Source organism: Myodes glareolus, chromosome 10 (assembly GCF_982192425.1).
Source record: "Myodes glareolus chromosome 10, mMyoGla1.1, whole genome shotgun sequence".
Lineage (NCBI taxonomy): Eukaryota > Metazoa > Chordata > Mammalia > Rodentia > Cricetidae > Myodes > Myodes glareolus.
In genome coordinates this window covers 51597898-51613847 of record NC_142035.1, presented here as the reverse complement: position 1 = coordinate 51613847, position 15950 = coordinate 51597898, and the positions used below count along the sequence as shown (strand labels likewise).

The 15950-nt window shown below is 47.1% G+C and overlaps 1 protein-coding gene across 1 annotated transcript in view; it reads right to left on the bottom strand.

The window, feature by feature from the left end:
* Ncaph (non-SMC condensin I complex subunit H) overlaps positions 1-11621 on the bottom strand; it is a 29331-nt gene extending 17710 nt beyond the window's left edge. Inside the window, exons 1-8 of the mRNA XM_048459717.3 lie at positions 11505-11621; positions 6216-6456; positions 5724-5814; positions 4983-5075; positions 4559-4697; positions 3668-3792; positions 2281-2470; positions 624-715 (exon numbers count right to left, since the gene is read on the bottom strand). Of these exons, the coding sequence (XP_048315674.3) occupies positions 624-715; positions 2281-2470; positions 3668-3792; positions 4559-4697; positions 4983-5075; positions 5724-5814; positions 6216-6456; positions 11505-11523 (990 nt within the window). The 5' untranslated portion in view covers positions 11524-11621. The remainder of the gene's footprint in view (positions 1-623; positions 716-2280; positions 2471-3667; positions 3793-4558; positions 4698-4982; positions 5076-5723; positions 5815-6215; positions 6457-11504) is intronic.
* Positions 11622-15950: the final 4329 nt, after the last annotated feature.

Below are 15950 nucleotides of genomic sequence, written 5' to 3'. Positions count from 1 at the left end.
AGCCCAGTCCCACCTCCTAGAACCAGCACTCTCACAAGGAAGTTTACATTGTGCAGAGCAGGCTGAAGCTGCATTGTGTTGGGCACATTTTGCAAAACCCAAACAGGAATCCACATTCGTTAACTGCATGTTTGGAGAAGAGTTCTCCATGGAGACCATTTATGGTGGAAGTTGTAGTAAGTAGGCTAAAGGGAGCCCTGCTAAAAATACACAAAGGAAGACTTTAAACATGACAGTTTCTCAGGAAACAGTGTGCCAGTGGACTTAACTCCCCAAAGAAGGAAATGCCTCTAGCCTGACAGCAGCTGGAGACAAGAGGCTACCATGATATGCATGCTTAAAAGCAAAGCTGACCTAAGAAAGCAAAGAAGACATGGAGCTGACCTCAGAGTCCACAACTGTATGATGGTCCTGCTGGGGTTCACAGCCCCCTCCCACCCCCCCCGCTAGGCTGAGAATTCCCATAGAAGAGCCAAAGGAAATATTTTCTGTACTCTTGAATAAATAAAATCGATGCCACAGATTTGGCTTCCACTGGGCAGAACTAGTCTGGGCTAGCTAACTGAAACCAACAGCCACTCGAAAACGCCCCGAGCCCTTATAGACCCAAAAGTTGACCACACCTCATTATGTGTTTCACTGTCCCATTTAGTAAACTGGAACCCGGCCAGGGAAGGGCAGAGCTGGCGGTCTTCCACACACTGCTGCAGGGGCGCTAAGGGGACAGCAAGATCATGGAAAATATTACAGGTGGGCTGAGTTTGCCGCTTTAGGATGACACAGAAGGAGAAAGGTGACTGTCCTGCAAAGGCTGGAATACCAGTGCTGGCTGGCTGTCAACCTCCTGTTGCTAAACTATTTGAGGGTGCAAACAGACACAGGGGAACCCACAGTGGAGTCAAGCTAAATGCCATTCCTAGAGCTAAATGCAAAGCAGAAACTGGAGGCTTAAAAATGGACATTTGATTTGTTTTGTTTTGGTTTTTGTTTTCTAAAATTTATTTATTTTATGTGCATTTGTGTTTTGCCATGGGTGTCAGGTCCCCTGCAACTGGAATTATAGACAGTTGTGAGCTGCCATGTGGGTGCTGGGAATTGAACCTGGGTCCATCTGGAAGAATAGTCAGTGCTCTTAATCACTGAGCCATCGCCCCAGCCCGACATTTGATTTTGAAGTAAGCTCTATAGCCGGGAAATGTACAAGCCTTTTCTTTTCTCTTTTCCTTTTTTCCAGACAGTCTTGGCTGTCCTGGAACTTGTTCTGTAGACCAGGCTGGCCTCGAACTCTGAGATCCACCTGCCTCTGCCTCCCGAGTGCTGGGATTAAAAAGTGTATGCCACCACAACTTGGTGGTAGAAGCGTTTTCTTAAAAGCATACGGAATTCCTTAGTAATCACGTAATGGTACTTATTAAAGCAGCTAGAGATGACACCCTCAGAGGACCACAGCCCTAGCTGAGGGCATAAACACAGAAAACATACTGTTAGCACAGTTATGCTGAGAAAAACCTCTGCAAGGGTAGAAAGAATGGAACTGGGAGTAGTGGTGCATGCCTGTAATTCCAGTCCTTAGAAGGTGGAGGAAGGAGTAGGGAGGTACTAGGCCAGCCGGGGTAAACAGCAGGACCCCTTTTAAAGAAAAAAATGACACGAATGGTGTCACAATATGTGCATGGTCAGCCCAGAGAGAGATCAATGTCATTCCATACCCAGAAGTGGTCCCAGGCACGCACAGCTGTGACCCTGCAGCGCATGACCTTCACCCTGTTCCCTACAACACCCTTGGAAGATATCCTGATCAACAGGAAAGAGGGAGAACTGGGGGACGCAGGAAGATGTTGCAATTCTGTCTACTACAGGGAAACTACTAACAGGACAGCTCAGTTCTTAGATTGCCCAGGGTTTGAGAATAATTCACAATATCCTCTTTTCAGGACCCTGGGAACTGGGAACAAACGAGAACAAGGCATCCCTGGCTGGACAGATGCTTCTTTCCTGTGTCCCCGCTCAAACACTGACCCTCCAGGTAAACCTGTGAGTACCAGAGTAGGCTGTAAACACTGAGTGCATGAAGTCATGGCACAGGCACAGTGATGGCTTTGTTTAGACTCTGTACTGCAAAGAGGGGGAAGTGAGGGAATTGGTAGGTATTGTCAAAGACCACCCAATTTGGCTTTCCAGAAGTGACTAAAAGCAACGAGAACATGACAGGCTATCCCCACGACTATGAGAAGCTTCTCCGGTGACTGCGATGCACTGATAAAGGGTGATTCTACTCACCTTTTAAATCTGTCATGTCTACCCAACCTAAATCTGGCAACTCAAGAGCTTCTCCCGAGGACAGAGTCTGCATATCTGAAGGAAAAAGCAGCTCGCTTCTGTAGTCCTGGCAGTGAAGGGTAGAGAGAAACACCCCAGCTGTGCTGCACTCATCAAACGAAGCTGCAGTCTTCTGAAACATAGGATCCACCTGCATGCAAGACCAGGGAACGGAAGAATGACAGCAAGCCACAGGAGGAAGCACAGCTCGTCCACAATATTTTCAAGACTGAACGCCTGTGCGTGGTCAAATGGGAAGGATTTTCTGAGTCATCAGATGTGATCCTGGCTTGAAGCACCTGCTCAGGGGTGAGTGGTGAGACATGGACTTCCAGTCTCTTAATCTACAACACGCATGGACGACAGAGCCCCGTCTGCCAGCTCCCTTCCACAGGCAGTTTCTAAATGGCACAGTAAAATGACATCATAACAAATCCTGATGCCTTGTTGACAAGCTACTGGGATAGAGTTAATCACAAGATCCTATCCTTCCTATGTTTTGGGGACTTTTGTTTAAGGTGGGGTCTCACTCTATCCCCAGTTGGCATCTTACTCAAAAGTCTTCTGTCCCAGCCTCCTGAGTGTTGGGATTACAGGTACACAAAATCACATCTGGTTCACTACTGTTGCTCCGTACAGAATATTTCTAAGATTTGGGAAAACCCAACCTGGATGACTAAGTGAAGAACAAGGCTTGAGCAACAGTGGCAAAGGCTGCAAGCAGGCCCTAAGGCTAGGTCAGGGAGAGAGGCTGGCATTTCATGGGCTACCAACCCAAAGGCAGAACACATCTCAGGCACAGGGACGGGCAAGGCAAATAAATACATGTGAGGCACACACAATAGGAGGAAGTCACTGGGATCCTACCCGGAGAACACTGTGCTCAGGTCTTACTGAGGCTTGGAATGTGGCTTCCTAGGAGAAACAGGGCTTAGATCTGACAACACAGATGTGGTTCCCTGGCCCTCCTTGGAGGCTGTAATGTTGCAATCTTCCTTGATCCCATCTAAACATCCTGGGTCCCCAAAAGGGGCATGTTTCATACATCCACATCGTCTCTTGTCATCCAGGCAGCTTCACAGCTCCATAAACACTCTCCCGGCTCACTGAGGCTCCAGCCTCGTACAGTCATGTGACCACCTCCATAGAGCACCAGTATTGTCACTTCTAGTTCCTTTCTCAAATGCTGACCGGTCACGTTGCCCCTTCTGAAGCCCAGACCTACAGGTCATGAGTCTGCAGTTACTGATCCAAATCTAGCCCTTCTTCAAAGCTCAGTCAAGCCACTGACCGTACTGACTTCTCTGTCAAATTCATCAGAGATCACGCAAAGCGCATACTTCCTCACCTCACACTTTCGATCTGCTTCAGAGACGTTGATGTTGCTTAGATTCTGCTCAATGGTTTTGCAGGATGGCTTCTTCTTGGTCTTTGCAGTCTTTTTGGTTGTTTCTGGTGCAATAGCACTTCCGTCTAAAGGAAGAAGATCGGTTCTTGAAAACCCTCTAGAGTAGTAATAATTTAAAGTGGAAATCCCCTCCAGGCAACAACTCATCTATCTAACCTGCTGTTTACAGAGTAACCGACTGATAGATAACACATTTCACTGCTAATAAAATCAATTTCTAGTCAGGTGGTGGCGGCAGCGGCACATATCTTTAATCCTAGCACTCAGGAGACAGAGGCAGACGGATTTCTGAGTTCAAGACCAGCCTGGTCCACAGAGCAAGTTCCAGGATAGGCTCCAAACAATACAGAAAAATCCTGTCTCCAAAAACAAATCAAAAAAATCTATTTCTGAAGACACCAAGCAGAAGCTCCCTAGTTAGTGTTTACTCAGTCTTGCTAAATAACTTCTAAAAGCTTTTACATGGTCCTTTTTGAAGAAAAGGATCCAGTGACTCAAAGGCCTTTAAGAAATAGTAAAACCACCCTGAGAAACCCTAGCATAAGAGGCAGGTGTGACAGTGCCTAGGTTGAATGAGGCTCAGTTAAGTTCCCAGTAACCCACCCATCTCAAGAAACAAACGGACATATAAAATAATTCACCATGAGTTCACTACAGAACCAAGTAAGCCACATTTCCTGTATTTTCTCATTGAAAATCACATTCTGGAAATATCCATGCTTTCAAAAAAAGTCTGACTGACTTGCTGTGTTTTCATTCTGGAATGTCACTCAAATATTGTCCAGTATAAACTAGACATAGCCCCTTAAATCCAGATCCCACCCTGCATACCTGCACCATGGCTCTCCTCTTCTTCTTGAGATGGTGTGTCTTTGCCCAGCCCTCCAAGGACTCTGTATACATCAGCATGGACAGCATCCACACGTACAGCATAGATCTTGGTGCTAGCATCCAAGGTACCAGCAGCCACCTAATCCAAAAGCACAGCTAGATTCATAAAGATGCACAGGGCAGCACTACGGACAGGCACAATCCAGCTAGAGTCATAAAGTATTTATTGAAGAAAAAGAAGAGAGGTGCTCAAAGACTAATGAGAAGTAACAACATCTACTGTTTTTTGCCCTTTGAGGAAAGAGTGTAAAGGAGCTACGGTACTGTCTCATCAGGAAGGCTCTTGTGCTCGTGTGCATTTGCAAAATTCAAGCACTCTAAATAATCACTGTGTCAGCTGAAGGAAAGTACCCATGCTTCTTACTTTAAAGTTGGTTGGTTCTGCATCCTTCTGTTTAAGAATCTCTGACATGAAATCGATCAAATGTAAGCCAAAAGCATTCTTAGTAGTGATTTTCTAGGGGGAAAAATTACACAAAGGTTTATTAGTCACAGGCTCAGCTCATCAGCTCCGGTAAATAAAGACACTAAAGTTTACTTAGAAATACCCCCACTGATCTCAGTTCCCATAAGCACTTGCAACAGAGCCAGATCTACACGCACCCTCCCTCCTCAAAGGCTGAAAATCGAGACTCCACTGTGCACAGGCCTTGCTCTAAGGACCCTGCAGCCACCTGTGAAGCAGGCACTCCCCTCACTCTCCCTGCAGGAGGGACCTGGAGCAGGGAGGTCAGTGACACCGTCACCCAGTTTATAAGTGGGAGAGAGAGGTGCAAATGCAGGGTGGCTCCAGACGCATCATCAGCTTCCAATCTGCCACCATCTGTCTGTGAGCCATGCACTGCCACTAGCAGGGCCCCTCCAGAAACAGTAAAGCCACACTGCAGAAAAACCAGGACAGGAAGCCGCATAGAGAACAAACAAACCATTACATGTCCTAGCCAAATCAAGAAAGCCCTGCCTCCCTGTGATCAGATACAAAATCATAGTTGGGCATGTTGACACATAACTAAAGTGAGTGAGGTTGAAGGATCACAGGTTCGAGGCCGGCCTGAGCTACAAAGTAAGATCCTGCCTAAATAAATACAAACCAACAAATACTTACATTTTCAGTAGAAAGCTTGATACAGGTGGAGTAATGTTCTGTAATCTGTGTGTTTGTAAACTTAGATGTGGTAGTTAAAACATCAATATTCCTAAATAAAAAACAAAAATATTCTAGCAAGGATCCACATTACAGTTACTTTAAAACACAGCCAGGAGACCAGCAAGATGGCTCAGTGGGTAAAGGTACTTGTTAACAAACCTGATTACCTGAGATTGACCCTTGGAACACAAAGTAGGACAAAACTAACTCCTGCAAGTTGTCCTGCCTTTCACACGCGTGCGCTCTCTCCCTCCCTCTCTCTCTCTCTCCTCTCCCTCTCTCTCTCTCTCTCTCTCCCTCTCTCTCTCTCTCACACACACACACATGCACACGCACAGAATAAACATTAAAAGAAAACAAAGAAACCCCTATGCCCAGAATCTATGAAGTACTAAGGAGGCACCAGGACCCATACAGTCCAGGTGGAAGCGGAGGTGGAAGCTCACTCACCTGTTAGGGGAGGCCAGCAGATGAGTGGAGTCTGCACTGAACTGCAGGTCAAAGACCCTGGAGCGTCTCCGCTGCATCCGCTCCTTTTCATCATCATTCTGAGGAAAGTCTTCAAGGACTGGGGTGTTAGGAGTACTGAGAGCAGCCTTCCCGTGTCGGTGCACTGACTGCACCCGTTCCAAAGGGGACGAAACATCGAACTGCTGTCCATGGGTCTTTGGAGACGAGCTATTCATTATTCCTGGCAGAGAGCAACAAAATACTTGCTCAAGAAACCTTCAACAGAATTATTTCTTATACCAAAAGGGAACTTGGGCCTGCATGGGCTCACTGCACATTCTCTAAGTTCTATAATACATGATGATAGGCATCACAGTTTGGGTTTCTTGTGGGGTGCAAGTGGGGAGAAAAGAGAAAGGTAACAGGACACATATCCACTTCACAGCTACTGTACATTCAAGCACAACACAGGATAGGGATGAGGAGGCATGGTGTAGGAGGGTCTTCTTTCTATGCGTTGCTTTTATTGGTCAAATAAAGAAACTGCCTTGGCTTTTTGATAGGGCGGAATTTAGATAGGTGGAGTAGACCGAACAGAATGCTGGGAGAAAGAAACCAGAGTCAGGCAGACGCCATGGCTCTCCTCTCCAAGACGGACACTGGTTAGACTCATGCCAGTAAGCCACAGTCAAGTGGCAATGCACATCAATGGAGATGGGCTAAACTAATATGTGAGAGTTAGCCAATAAGAGGCTAGAAATAATGGGCCAGGCAGTGTTTAAATGAATACAATTTGTGTGTTGTTATTACGGGATATAAGCTAGCCAGGCGGCCGGGAGCCAGGTGGCCAGGAAGCGGCCAACAGAGGCAGGGCTGGAGATGGACTCAAGCGGGAGAGCATTTGCCTAGCGAGAGCATTTGTCTAGCGTGCTTGAGGACATGTTGCATCCCCAGCCCTGCCAAAGACAGAGACACAGAAGAGACAAAGTTGCTGCCTATGCTAAGCTAAACTAGCAGGAGGACATCTGTCATCCACGATACCAGGCCAGAGAGATCCCAGTTCTTAGTATATGAGGTTGGTCTATAGTCATACAGGCCAGGTTCAAATCCTGACTCCTCCATGTCTTGGCAGGAAGATGGAGAAAAACATTTGAAATATGTAAAATACACACACGCACACAGCATTCCTACAAATTGGCCACAGAGCACATGCAAACTATAAAAGCCTTTGGCAGTGACTACATTAGCCAAGCAGACAAACTCAGCCTCTCCAGAAATGAGACGTTTCCTCGTCTCTGATGTGATACACAGGAAATTCTTTTTTTTTAATATTTATTTATTTATTTATTATGTATACAATATTCTGTCTGTGTGTATGCCTGCAGGCCAGAAGAGGGCACCAGACCCCATTACAGATGGTTGTGAGCCACCATGGGGTTGCTGGGAATTGAACTCAGGACCTTTGGAAGAGCAGGCAGTGCTCTTAACCTCTGAGCCATCTCTCCAGCCCCCACACAGGAAATTCTTAAAATTCATTTTTATTTTGTGTGCACTGGTGTTTTGCCTGCATATCTGTCTGTGTGAAGGGTTGGATCCCCTGAAACTGGAGGAACAGACAGTTGTGAACTGCAAATGTGGGTCTGGTTAAACTGGGTCCTCTGAAAGAACAGTCAGTGCTCTTAATAAAAGAGGTTTCACCAAAAAGGTTACACCTGGATCAAAGCTATACACAGTCTGGGAAAACCCCGTGGGAGCAGGGGCACAAGCCAAAGGTGGAAAACATGCTGGCACAGACGTGTGACTGAGTGCAGTAGTTGAAGCCACAAGCAAGCCTCTCCAGAGGCAAACAAAGCCTCGGGCTCTCCAGAGCCAAGCAGGAAAGAGCACCAGCCAGAGCAATGGAAGACCAACTAGTAGGGGCATCCGAGCCTGACTCACGACCACTGTAATGACTTTGCATGCCCTCCCCTCTCAAAAAATATTTAAGACAGGGTCTCATGTAGCCCAGGCTGGCCTCCAATGCACAACAGCTGAAAGGATGACCTTGAACTTCTAATCTTCCTGCCTCCATTTCCTGCATCCTGGCGTTATAGGTATGTGCTACGTGCCTGGTTTACGTGGCACTGGGGATCAAACCCAGGGCTAGGGGTTGATCAAAACCTCGATACTAGGCAAGCATTCTACCAACTGATCTGCATCCCCAGCCCTGATTCTGCCTCTTAAATGCAATGAGAAGGGATCTGACTTGGGAATAAGGAGGGGAGGAACAAAATGAGCTAGCTTGGGCTTCAGAAGGACAGAGGACCCTCTGGTTGTCAGAGTGAGAACACACTGAAGAGGAGACAAGAGTCAAGCAGGAAAAGCAATTAGAAGAGGACAGTCAATAAGCAAGGTAGGAGATGAGGAGACAGGGGACAATGCTGGAAGGAAGAGGGGTCCAGATACCGGACAAGTCTCCAGAGAAGTCAGAAAGTCAGCATGATTGCCTGATGGCTGAAAGGAGGACTGCGAAGAGTCAAGGCTAGCTCCGCGGTCATCACCAACAGCTGACAGAGCTGTCAGATCTGAAGAAGCAACAGGAGGAGCACACTGTGGGGCAGGAGGCGGGGCCACAGTTTTAGCTGGCTCACACTTCCTGTCACTCAACTGCACTGTGCAGCTGGAAATCTAATTGTAGAATTCAGGGGGCAATTTCAGGCTAGGTAAGTTTGGGAGTGACTAACGGAGTACTCATCTAACACACTGGATGAGCCCACTAACTAAGAGAATGGAGAAGAGCTGACTCTCTGAGACGGGTCCCCAATACTTCAAAACCTACAGAACAGGAAAGAGCAATCAGCAAAAGGGCTGGGGAAGCACAAGTCATGAGGAAAGAAACAGACAAGGATTCTACCAACTAAGTCACTTGTTCTCTGTTGCTTTTATTGTCCTTAAGCAGAGAATACAGGTGAACTAGGGGACCAGGGAGGGAGAAGGTACTGGAAAGCTAAGGGAAGGAAGAAATGGCTATCTAGAAATAGAAAGACTAAAACAGGAGCTGTGGTATAATGAACAGCTCTGAAGCACCCCCAAAACCAACCATTTGGTATCCCTGCGCATTTTTCTCTGGCCACTGTCAAGTGTGCAGAACAGGCTATGTTTAAATTAACCAGGGTTGTAGGGTTTGTCAAGAGCCTGTAAAGAAGTAAGAGAACACTGGGAAACACGTGATTATACTGACAGACCAGGAACATAACATAAATAAAAAAAGGAACAAGGACACAAGATGGTAATAAGTGATGAAAGGGGGTAGAATATAGGTTGGCAGAACAAAAGCCTGAAGTCTGGGAGTAAGAGAAAATGAGCCGGACACATGGGGTGATATTAAACACATGAAAGGTAGCTGTATTTGCTAATGACACATTCACAGTATGACTATGGCAGTGACAGTGACCTACTGTTCAGAGCAAGACACAAAATTCCTGGAAGGAGATAAAAGAACCCTAACTCACCCTCATCCCAGCCCTGATTTAAGAAACAGAAAGCATTGCTTCAAACCTGCTTCATCACTGAAGAGCTAACAAAACTGTAGGCAAGCAAATGGCCCAGCAGTATCTGCTTCCCCATCGCCCTAAATGGAAGGGCAAACACCTGGCTTCAGTATGGCTGCGTGGGTGAGCACTTGCGTAGCACTCATCCTTGGCTGGTAGGGTGGCATGTGCAGAGAAGGAGGGAGAGAGGAAGAGGAGTGGAGGGAGGGACGGAGGGAGCAGCTGGGCAGACCTTGCTGCTCCAGAACAGGTGATACAATGTAACGACAATACGCAAAATAACATTTTATAGGAACACACTAAAAGAAAAAGGAGGCTGGGAACAGAACAGTGGCAGAATGCTCGCCTAGCATGCGCACAGCAAGGCACAAGACCTACACAAGAAACGACAAATAGCTGTGCATGGGGAGCAGGGATGAAGAAAAAAAGCCAAAATAGGAGCTAGACATTTTCAAGAGTTTGTGAATGTGAGTAAGAAAAGGACTTGAGAAACTAGAAGCACCGGGGAGACCTCTTTAAATCCTCCCTGATTCCTCTCTCAGATGGTTACTGAATCAAAAGCATTTCCTTCTGCCTACCTTCTTCCTCCCACTCAATCAGCCTCTCTGCTGTGCTTCTCATCCCTACCGTTTCATGAATACAGCCTTGCGGTGATTAAGGACAGCTTGCATGTGGTCAGTGTGAGCACTTCCAGGCTTTGTTTCCCTTGAGACTCATCCGAAAGAAAGAATGCCCCTTTCCTTCTTGAACTGCTCTGGTCCTGGATGCACTCCCTACAAGGTCTGTCTAGTACTCTCACCTGTACCCATGGCTTTATGATCTATATGATGGCTAGCTACCTCTCAGCCTATGGAGCTTTGTCAAACTCACCCAGTAGATACAGATCCCTTCTCCTGAACACCTGTCCAGGAAGTCACAGGCAACATGTTCATAATGTAACTATTATTCCAAACCTCTTACTAAGGTCTGCCAGGACCTGCCTACTGTCTAATCTCACTAAGTTACGATGTTCTAGTTAGTTCTTAGCCCCGTCCAGGCTCTTTCCTGAATCTTCACTTTTGTACACGCTGCTCTGCCTCTAACGTTCTTCCCAAGGTCTGCTGAAAAATCTCGAGTCCATAAAGGAGAGGAGTCACACACAACACTAGGCCTTATCTGTCAAATACTTCCTGTACTGTCTCCCCTTGAACAAGCTCCGAGAGAAATGGGCTATTTATTTGTTTTGTTCCCCCCCGCGCCCCGCTCCCTTTCAGAGTGAATCTCATGAAACCCAGGCTGGCCTCGAACTCGCTTTAGCTGAGGACAGCCTTTAACTTCTGATCCTCCAGTGCCCATGTTTCTTCTGCTGTATATCTCTGCATCTGACCGGGAGTCTGTCCCAAAGGGAGCGCTCAAAATTTTTAAATCAGTTTCAAAATAAAGGCGCGTACTCTCAACACGGAGCGGTCACCACTTCGCGTACGCAGCTCCCCAAATAACTCCCAGTCCAGGAAAAAAAAAAAACAACCACCTTATCCTCCGTTAGAACCGGAGCACGGGGAGCAGGCGCCCCGGCAGCCTCTAGCAGCTGCGCCCTGATTGGCCCAACGCCCTCCCGTCTCTTCCCTCCTCTCCCCTCCCCCGCCTCTGCCATCGGCCCCCGGCACCCTGCGGAACCCAGGCGAATCCAGCCGAGCCCATTCGTCCCTTCCGGACTTGCCCGCACGATCGCCCCTCAGTCCTGACCCTGCCCGCGGCGCCTCGACCCACTCGAGCTCACCTGAGCGCGGAATTCTCATCTTGGCTCGCCACGTCTCCCGGGCTAGTTTTAAATCGCGAGCGCCAAGTGGGGAAGCTCAATAACCGTCTCGCGACGTCATGCGAGGGCGTGGTCTGGGACGCGCCTGCGCAGATCGCACAGGCGGCTGGTGAAACGCTGGTCGCGGGAAGCTGGCGGGAAATCCGTCATCGAAGTCTACCCTCAATGAGCTTGAGCACGCTGGTGAGCGTGCTGAAGAAGTTTGAAAACACCCCGGCGCCGAGCGCTAGGTGCGGAGTGGGACGTGTGGATCCCAGCGGGCAAAAGCTGTTTTCCTGGAATCTGGGTTTTAATGAGGAGGTTTCTGAGGAAGCAAGGTGCTTTGCCCTAAGAGACTTGCTCTACTTGTATAGCAAAATGCTGTCCTTATTGGAAGCTCCAAGCGGGCAAGAAGAAATGTAGAGCGGTGAATGCATGTGTACACAGCGCGCCAAGCATTGTGTATATACTTCCAAGAGCATCGTGTATGCATGTATACACACATACCAGAGCATTGTTTACCTGTGTATACATACCCCAGAACGCTGGGCGTACGTACATGTATACACTTCCAAGTGCATTGTGTATGTGTACACATCCCAGAGCCTTGTGTTTACATGTGTATGCACACCCCCAGAACATTGTGTATGTATATGCACTTCCAAGAGTATGCATGTGTACACACACCCCAGAGCATTGTGTATGCCTTTGTGTATACACACACACACCCCAGAGCATTGTGTATGCCTTTGTGTATACACACACATTCCAGAACATTGTATATGCTTGTGTGTGTGTATATATATATACACACCAGATCATTAGTACATGTGCATATGCATGCACACCAGAGCATTGCATATGCACATGTACACACAGTAAATTGTTGTTTAAGCTTGTGTATATACACCAGAGCATTGTGTATTCATATGTCTGCACCGGTGCTCACACACACACACACACACACACATTTTAAAATGAAGGACAGAAGGACATTTTTGTCCACATTCTTGTGGAAAGCTTTTTGGAAATCATCTACCTACCACCTTTTTTAAAAAAAAAAAAAAAAAAAAAAAAAAGGAGGACTGAGGTGTAGCTTTGTTGTTGTTGTTGTTTGTTTTTTGTTTTCTTTTTTGGTTTTTTTGTTGTTGTTGTTTTGTTTTGTTTTTCAAGACAGGGTTTCTCAGTACCTTTGGAGCCTGTCCTGGAACTAGTTCTTGTAGACCAGACTGGCATCTAACTCACAGAGATCCGCCTGCCTCTGCCTCCTGAGTGCTGGGATTAAAGGCATGCACCACCACTGCCGGCTTGAGGTGTAGCTTTTTAACATCCTTTGTTATGCCCAAATCCACGGGGTCCCCACAAATGCCAACAAAGGAAACTGAGTCCCATAAGTAAAGCAAAGAGCCTTTATTTTAATCAAATTTGCATGTCCAATGTATTGGAATAACCAGAGAGCCCTGAGCTCAATTAGAATTGGGTTTTTATAGCAGTAAAGGTGGGGGTGAGGGGTCTCTGAGGTTCAGGACCCCTTGATTGGCTGACATTTGTCTAGGGGCGTCCTGGTGAGGTGCGTAGGTGATCCTATCTACAGTAGTTGGAATGCCAGACATTTCCTTTGAGTGGTCTGCTCTTGGGTGGTGGTTGGGCAGTCTTGGTTTATGGTTCCTCCTGCAGCCAGGCGTTGTCTCAGGGTAAACTATTGAGACTCCAGACTCCATTTAAATTCATCGATGGCCAGAGTCCCAGGTAATAATGGTTGGAAGTAAAGAACTTCCTTTGGGTGACCTGCCCAGGCTTAGATTATCATGGCTGGCCCCTGCACCTTGACAGCATCTGCTGCCAACTATAGGTCGTTAGTGTCCCTCCCTCCTTTTGGAAAACAAAGCTCTGCCCATTGTTGAAAGCTACTTCAAGAAAAATTATTTTAGGGCTGGAGAGATGGCTCAGAGGTTAAGGATGCTGACTGCTCTTCCAGAGGTACTGAGTTCAATTCCCAGCAACCACATGGTGGCTCACAACCATCTACAATGAGATCTGGTGCCCTCTTCTGGCATGTAGTCATACATGGAGGCAGAACACTGTATTGTATACATAATAAATAAAAATCTTTAAAAAACAAAAAACAAAGTTTAAAAAAAATAAAGAAAAATTATTTTATGTGCTTGAGTGTTTTGCCTGTTCTTGTATGTTCACCACATGCATGGGTGCTGCCTGAGGAGGTCAGAAGAAGGAGTCAGATCCCCTGGAACTGGAGTTACAGATGTTTGTGAGCCACCAAGTGGGTTCTGGAATTCACTTCATAGACCAGACTGGCCTCAAACTCATAGAGATCTGGCTGCCTCCCAAGTGCTAGGATCAAAGGTGTGCACCACCACTGACTGGCTAAAGCATGAACTTGTTTTGCATGAACTTGTTTTCCCAGAACCACTTTAGGATGATGTAAAATGGTGTAAACATGGCTCCAGACCGTAGTAGACCCCCAGACCGTATCACAACTGACTCCACGGACAGAAATGCCACTCGGGCTGTAAAACAGCATGGAGACAATACAACCAACCAAACTGGAAACAAAGACCTAATCCATCCAAGTCCATAGTTCTGGGAAAGTCTCTAAATGTGCTAACCTTGCTTGTGGCTTTTACAGTTACACTTCTGGCTGACAGTTCTTGTTAACCCAAGACATGGATATTATGCGCAAAAGCTCACCCCGAGAGAGACTTGGAGCTACACTACATAGAAACCCAAACACTCAGTATAGTTAGCAGCAGACTAACACAGACTTCCTAGGAGCTGCTCATGTCTGAGCAGTCCTCTCTGGTGGGTACCCCCTGACAGTGGAACTATGAGGAGAAAAGATTACAGTGTTCCTCACCTTCCTGACTGCTACTGTCAGCCACCCAGGAACTGCACATCAGCACCCAGGACTGGATGCTCCCCCACCTTATCCATTACTGAGCTTTTGCCCCTGAAAAAAATCTCTGCAGGCCCCTCACCTTTCCATCCACCTCACCCCCTTCCCAGTGAGCCTAGAACAGTGTTTGTCAAGTGTAAATCTGACCTCACTCCCACTTGTCTGCTACCACTTCCTCCCAGAAGTCAAAACCCCTTCAAAGGTTCCTTTGTTCTGGGAACTTCCAAAGGGACCTACAAGATCTACAGGGTTTGCCCTGCCCCCACCCCCCTTCAGCCTCATCTTGATCTTGTCATCTCCCTTCCTCGACCCACTCAGGCCTTTTTTCAGACTTGCCTTCACCCTGCCTGCTCCTACCATGGTCCCTCTGCAAGTATGTTCTCTTCCATCTAGAATTCTGTCCATCTTCCTCCAGTTAGCTCCAGTCAGGTTATGGCTCCTGCTGGTTCCCCAGGAAAGCTTTCCCGGATCACTGAAGGCTGCTGCTTTGATGTTCAAACGAAGAGCAACAAGCATTGGAGGAGTAGCAGGTGGCTCTGAATTAGAGTGCCTGAAGCATTGGGTTGGAACCTCTGACAAAGGAAAGATACTAGGTGTCCGACCCACTGGACAAGGCTGGAGGCTATTCTGGGGCTATAATGATCCTCCTATGCTGCCTGCTTGGCTCTGCCCGCTCTGTACCAGCTCCATACTCAGTGTCTGTGGGCTGAGCATGCTCAGAGCAGGCAGGTCTTTCACATCTACTCTGAATGCTGCCTTTGTTTTGGAGTTAAGGCTACTGAGGGTGCCAAAAGATTAAGTGATTTGTCATTGGTATCAGAGGCATGTGAAACTCGATTCCTCTGTTTGTACAGAAGTGGTCGGCCCCTCCCCCCACCAGCTTCTACTTCCTTAAAAATCCAACAGAAACAACTTTAGCTTGGGTGAAGAACAACAGTTAACCAATTGGCTAAACAAGCAACCTTTGGCTACAAATTTGCTGACTTTTCATCAAGTTACTGAGACCAAAAGGGATTGGTCATGCGGTAAAGGCGGCCTTTAATCCCTGCACTCCCTGCACTCCTGGAGGTGGAGGCAGAGGCAGGTGCATCTCTGAGTTCAAGGCCAGCGAGAGTCAGTTCCAGGCTAATCAGGGCCACACAGAGATACCCTGTATCAAAACACTGAAGGAAAGAAAAAGAGCAAATTGCTTTTGGCGTCTGAGCAAATGCTTTTAATTTTGATATGCAATATGAAATTCCTCATCTCCTAAATCCTGGGCTATGAACAATTTAACTTTCAACAAATAACATACTGCCCTGATCTTAAAACCAAATGTGATGCACGTTGTTTCTCTGAGCTATTGGACCGGTTAATCTTGTTTCATTCCAAAGCCTACAGTGAAAGGTTGCTAGGGCGGGTACTTTATTCCAGGTGCAGCCACTTACTAGGCGCGCGCCCATAGGGAAATTGTGCGCCCTCTCCATGCCTGCTTCTTCGTATGAACAACAAAGATCCTATGTAGGACTACAGTA